The sequence below is a fragment of the Armigeres subalbatus genome, chromosome 3 (genome assembly GCF_024139115.2).
Source record: "Armigeres subalbatus isolate Guangzhou_Male chromosome 3, GZ_Asu_2, whole genome shotgun sequence".
NCBI classification, from domain to species: domain Eukaryota; kingdom Metazoa; phylum Arthropoda; class Insecta; order Diptera; family Culicidae; genus Armigeres; species Armigeres subalbatus.
Genome location: NC_085141.1, coordinates 241,015,579 through 241,022,497, shown reverse-complemented (window position 1 = coordinate 241,022,497; position 6,919 = coordinate 241,015,579). Strand labels below are relative to the sequence as shown.

The 6,919-nt window shown below is 40.4% G+C and overlaps 1 protein-coding gene across 1 annotated transcript; it reads right to left on the bottom strand.

The window, feature by feature from the left end:
* Window positions 1–1,587: 1,587 nt before the first annotated feature.
* Window positions 1,588–5,049, bottom strand: LOC134221277 (actin, indirect flight muscle-like). Its single transcript, XM_062700479.1, has 3 exons — window positions 4,938–5,049; window positions 2,415–3,367; window positions 1,588–2,353 (listed from the first exon to the last, which is right to left on the bottom strand). Exons 2-3 carry the CDS (start codon window positions 3,337–3,339, stop codon window positions 2,148–2,150), a joined length of 1,131 nt encoding a protein of 376 aa, XP_062556463.1. The 5' UTR covers window positions 3,340–3,367; window positions 4,938–5,049; the 3' UTR covers window positions 1,588–2,147.
* Between the last annotated feature and the right edge of the window lie 1,870 nt (window positions 5,050–6,919).

Sequence of the window (6,919 nt, the reverse complement as noted above, 5' to 3'; positions counted from 1 at the left end):
ACCAAGTCTCCATCGCCAGTGACTTCCTGCTGATATTCGGATTTCAATAGCAACGAAATACCTCTTTGTCCGACCCAATAACATCATAGAAAGAATCAGAAACAGCTAAACGAGAGTCATCGATGCTGAAGTTTCTTCCTCCAGTAAGGCTACAGTAAGGCTAAGGTCTTCAGGGTATCCACTTGGCTTGACTCGAAGTCGAGAGTACGAGACACAGAAGACGGCCTTACTGTTGAGGTCGAAATACGTATCTTAAAAGTTAAAATCAAGTGGTGGAATTAAATGGGATAGCACAAACTCGTCTTATGACAATTGAAGACATTTGAGTAAAAAGCTCTAAATAAATTTCTCATCAAGATTGCGACCGCCCAGCAAATACAAGATCGTATATCATAGCGAATAAGTGTACAAAGTGGAGGCCATATACGTGCATTTTGCACGCAGTCAAATGGAGGAATGCGCCTATATCGCCTCCACCTTGTACACTTATTCGCTAGCATATGCGATTTTGTGTTGGCTGGCTAGGTCTTGATAAAAATGTTCGTGAAATCTGCTGTCGCGGAACTCTCTGTAGACAATTGGCGACAATACAAGCAACGTGTATGTCTTCGCCTTTCAGAAGTATTTGAACTAGGGCTATTTTGGACACTAAGAAAGACTGTTGGTAAGCCGATTAGAACGATGGCCGTTAAACTGATGATCGTTATCGGATATATATTCTGAACAACAGCAGAAATCATATTATTGATATTATTCATACTATACGATCAAAATCAATTACTTGGTTTATACAAACTGAAAGTAAAAGATGTGAATCCTTGAGATCCACATTTGTTTTGATATTCGTTAACCCGTTTCGATCAGACCTAGAAACCAAAATTCCAATAACCCGTGTAGGCTCATTTTATGTCTGAATGCCATGAAATTTTCAGAGAAAAAGCGTCACCATGTCTACTTTTTAGTACATTTGACCGTGGTGTCTATCCGGCTGAATTTATTAAGGGGGAGGGGGATCTGGGTCAGGTGCAGTCAAAATCAGGTTATTTTTTTAAACCATTGATAAATGAGCTCAATCATTATTGACCAGTACTGCCGCAATACGCATAACTGTCCCATATACATAGGAAATCCCAGCAAACACGGGACAACTATGCGTATGACGGCAGAGTATCAGAAGTCAATTTTGGCACCAGAACATGATTCATGATGTTCCGAGAACTTGGGCAGTGGACACTTTTCAATTGATTTAAAGCTTAGTCTTGCGATATAACAACCTTCATGATTTTGAAAGACGAGCTCAATAGATGATTTCTTGAGAATTTTTGGACACATTCGTCACCTTCGGAAGTGTTCCCGAGAAACAAGTTCCTTCAGTGGTAAAATTTCGGATTGTTTGATCTGTCTTGCGACATATCAAACATTACAAACACACATGATTTCACATAAAGATCAGTGCAACACTATAAAATTAAAGAATGTTATTGCTACTGGCTTCACGTACTCATATTGATGATAGTGGAAAGCAGAGAAATGAATCTCAAAGTGTTTCAGACATTCTTCGAAAAATAAAAATCTAAATAAACAACATAATTTTTTGAGACGTTTTATTATTGAAAATATGTTGAAATTATGAGTAAAAATATTACAAGAAAAATAAAAGAAAACAGGATGACTTGCGAGGTCTTCTCGCGCCTTCAATTGTTCCCTGTTGTTCCCTGTTTCCAGATGAACCAACACAAAAAACTTATTATGGTGCTAAGTATAGATCATCAGCGGGGTGGTGTCATGGTGTCACACTAAACTTCTAAAACAAGTTAAGCGCATGAGCATTTAGTTGGAGATATCCGTATCGTAATTGAAGATTTGCTACGGGGAAACCGAATGTTCTGTTCCCCTGGCTATCATACGAGTCGATCTTGTGGTTTCGATGCTTTCTTCTCGCGCCGCAGATGTGAGAGCGGCCGCGAAAGTACCGAGTTGTCTGAGCTTGATGACAGTTACATTGGATAACGTGATAAGATGTTAGAGGCAAACTGATTCCGAATGCTAGTGAGTACGAATCAGAATGCTGACGAATGTACTTTGCTATTGCTGTTGTCGCGTTTACTGGCAATGTCGCTTATTGGTATTCATGAGGTGGGTCCAGCTTAGAAGCACTTGCGGTGGACAATTCCTGGGCCACCTTCGTCGTATTCCTGCTTGGAGATCCACATGGCCTGGAAGGTCGAGAGCGAGGCCAGAATGGATCCACCGATCCAGACGGAGTATTTACGTTCCGGTGGGGCAATGATCTTGATCTTGATGGTGGATGGGGCCAGAGATGTGATTTCCTTCTGCATACGATCAGCAATACCTGTGGTTTGTAAACAAAAGGTAAGTAAAGTTTAAAATAATTGATTACAAGATTCAATTACCTGGATACATAGTAGTGCCGCCAGACAAGACACTGTTAGCGTACAGATCCTTACGGATGTCGACATCGCAACGCATGATCGAGTTGTAGACAGTTTCGTGAATACCGGTGGATTCCATTCCCAGGAAAGAAGGCTGGAACAGGGCTTCAGGAGCACGGAAACGTTCGTTGCCAATGGTGATGACCTGACCGTCGGGAAGTTCATAGGACTTCTCAGATGAAGAAGTGGCAGCAGCGGCTTGCATTTCCTGTTCGAAATCCAGAGCGACGTAGCACAGCTTTTCCTTGATGTCACGAACGATTTCACGTTCAGCGGTGGTGGTGAAGGAGTATCCGCGTTCAGTCAGAATCTTCATCAGATAGTCGGTCAGATCGCGACCAGCCAAGTCCATACGAAGGATAGCATGAGGTAAAGCATAACCTTCATAGATTGGGACGGTGTGGGAGACACCATCACCGGAATCCAATACGATACCAGTGGTACGACCAGAGGCATACAGGGACAGGACAGCCTGGATGGCAACATACACGGCCGGCGAAGCGAAAGTCTCAAACATGATCTGGGTCATCTTCTCGCGATTCGATTTTGGGTTCAGTGGAGCCTCAGTTAGCAAAACCGGATGTTCTTCTGGAGCAACTCGCAACTCATTGTAGAAGGTGTGATGCCAGATCTTCTCCATGTCATCCCAATTCGTGATGATGCCGTGCTCTATGGGGTACTTAAGAGTAAGGATACCTCGTTTGGACTGAGCTTCATCACCCACGTAGGCATCCTTTTGACCCATACCGACCATCACACCCTGGTGGCGTGGTCGACCGACAATAGACGGGAAGACGGCACGTGGGGCGTCATCACCGGCGAAACCGGCCTTGCACATTCCGGATCCATTGTCGATGACTAGTGCTCCTGCATCATCATCACACATGTTGGCGCCGCTTCAAGATCCGTGGGACCTGAAAAAGAGATTTAATGTCAGTTGAATTCCCAGCCGAATAAGAAGGACAAATAACATTAAAGCTACCATTTTTCGTTTTGGAAGACATTATATCCAATACTTGGTAACTACCGTAGAAATGTTTGCATTTTTTGCTTCTTTTGACTTCTTAAACTGAACCGACAACATTTTAGGTTCACTTCCAAAACCGAATTTTGATTCTTGTTATGCAAATAATATATGATTGAAATCCGATTTTGCACTTTTTTGAAAATTTATATAGTACTAAGTACTTCCACTGCATATATTTGGTTGTTGTTTCCACCTACTGGATGTAACCTTCATGAAATCCCTTGATTTGAAAAAAATATCCATATTTTTCATCCTATAAATGCAATTATTTTACTTTAAAAAAATTCTTTGTTTTGACAAAAATCTGAAAGTTTTAAGAAAAATTGTATAGCATCTAATATACTAAAAAATGACGTGGAATATTATTTCATCAAAATTAGATTTCAAGGCCAAAAAAGCCTATAATAATGATACTAATCGAACCTAATGGACAAACTCGAGATGAAAAATCGGGCTGGATTATATTACGACTTAGTAATTTATGTTAAGTTTTAGATAATTTGATCCTATATTGTTCTATTAACCAAGAATTTACCATCCTAGATCCGATACGATGATCAACTAATTCCGAAATATAGAAAACTTTTATTAAATGTGGATAGTCTCTAGCTATAATTAGCGTAGCGTAGAATCGGATGAATAAGAAGTATCTCCGAACTTGGAATTTTATTTTAGCAACATTGACAAAGGGCTCAGTCATTTTTACTCTAGTCAGCGGTTGCTTGAATGTTCCTGAAAAGCTCACTGTTGCTTGCATCAATGTTTGAGCAAATATGGTTTAACTACTAAGAATTAAAAAAAATTAAGAAAATACAATAACTAAAGCCTGTCCACGTTAAATTTCGGACACCCATCATCCCATGCGATTTTTTAAAATTTTCACAAACCACTGAGGAGATCAATTTACACGACAGTTGAATCTCTCCGATTTATGTTATTCTTTCAGCGGATTTCCTTCTTGTCCAAAGAAATAAAATATCTACAAATCAGTTGGCCATTGTCTCAGTGTCCGAAATTTGACGTGGACAGGCTTTATGTTCGCATTTATCTTTCACTTTAATTCTTTATTAATGTGAGTTAATTAGAATAACTAATTCTTCACTCTAACGAACTCGTAAGTTTTATATTCACTCTTAGTAAACCATCAGGCATTTCAATTTAATCTGAATGTCATATACCTTTCGATCAGTTTAAAGTCAATCACATACGAACTTACGTAACATGGTTTCGCCGTACCACACATGGAATAAGGTAAAACGTTCACAAAGGACCAACACTAGGATAACATCCACTTAATCTGGAAATTTGGAGACGCCACAGGACAGCACAACACACTCCATGGACAGACGAAGAAAGAACGGTTCGGCTGCAAACGACGCCACAGGGAGACGGCACATTTCCACCGGCATCGATGGAACTCTTTCACAAGTTTTCACTAAACCTAATCACCGTCCGACCTGGATCAATCGGAATTATCTGCGTCGTTTTCCGGTTCCACCAAACCGTATCGAGCTGCACTAGAGCGGACGTCAAAAGCCTGATTGTGAGTGACTCCATCGGGAGGCCGGGGTTTTATAGTCGGAAGTGTCGTCCCAAGGCAGCAGTCCATAGAAGGATCGATGCGGCGATCAATCAATCGGCAATCGATCGTCACGCCGATCGATGATCGTGCGTTCGGTGCAGTTTCGTGATGCTGATGAATGTGTGTGCTTTGTAATCGCGAAAACGTTATCTATTTCTAAATTTGGCACTATTTGCAACGAGGAGTTTCACGAGTTTCGCACGATGAACGGTGCAATTGTATGCTGAAGCGATAGGTCCAACGCAGTGAAACAGGGTGGTTCAAAAGGTGTGATCGAATTGGTAGTAATTGGTTATAATTACATTTCAAACGTTATTTGCATCTTGGATTCTGGTCTGAAGCATTTTAAGTGCAATGTAATACTTTATACATGATTACACAGTAGAAACATTAGTTAAGTCACTCCAATGCTTCATCATTCAATTTAGGGGGGTCAAAGATGGGTGTAAGTGACAAACACTTAGTTTTGAGAAAAATGGGTGCAAAGTTTTTCAATATTTTTTTTTGTTTCATATGAAAGTTAAAAAAATTACATTTACATTTTTTACATTTATTATAAACATCGTACAAACTATATCAGAGTATAACTTTTTTCGCCAACTATTGAATCGAAGACTAGTAAATAGACACATATTGTCGCAAAGCTCTCGAACCAAAGCATTTTTTTCTGTAGTCAACCAAATTTTGACAACTGCTTCTAATGCCCTTAAATATTACACCAATCTATTTATTTAATTGGTGGTTCAGCCCCAATGGCAAAGGGTCTCCAGTTAGTCTTGCGAACAAAGGCGTAGGATTGCCAATCCGGAAATGGTGTGTTCAGTTCTTGGTCCGGTACCTATATGATGTTTTCAGGTGGGAAACATTTTCGACTCCCAAGATGTATCCAAGTTACGGGAGAGCAAGTTACGTTGGGTTAGCGATATCTTACGTAAAGACGGAGACTAGCGCAAGATTGAAACTCAGCAAGACATCGCAGACAGAAGAGGTAATGAACTAACTAAAGTGACAAAAGATGATATTAAGAAGAATACCAATAAACCACAAAACCTCAACGGTTGTAGGGGAAACGTTGCGATCGCCATCTCACTGTACATTAGACTGGCCCAAAATGCATGAAATCCTGAATTTCCTTGCACCCTTAAATGACAGTTTGGTGGTCCCAGAAGCTCCCCTGAAAATTTCAGCTCATTCGGTCCAGTGGTTGGCGTGCGCAAATGGCTCAAAGTTTGTATGGGAAAAGTGATCCAAATGTATGAGGAAACGCAACCATTTCAGTTTTTTGCTTCTAGGTGGCGCTGTAGTCGACAGATTCCTGATGTGGACAAAATGTAGAACCTTTTTTATATAAGGAAGCGACTGATGGAGACCGGATGTAAATCCCTTTGAAATTGGCCAAGTTATAAGCATCCAAAGTCGAGGGTTTCGAGCGTGTCCCCCAGGGATGTTTAAAATGAGAGCAACGTACCACCGACCATTGCGGCGGCGATGCAGGCGTATTCGGTGCCGTGCGAAATTAAATGCATGATTATCACGAAATCTCGCGAATTTTTATCCGATTGGTAAATACTTTCCGTACTCTGTACAGTAGTGTAGCTAGAGAGGGATGGGGTGAATAAGGGGGGGCAAGGGGGGGATCTTTTTTTTAGTAGAAAAACACATCCGGGATATTGTTCGATGTTTAATCTCGCAATTTATCTTCGAGCTAAAACGCTAAAAAAATTTACTCAAAATTGACATAAATTGAAGAACTCAAAATTTTGCCAAGTTTGGTTTATGCTATAGTTTAGAGTTCAATTTTCGAAGCGTGAATGTAAATACACGAAATAAATAAAGTACTTTTTCCATTTATTTTGT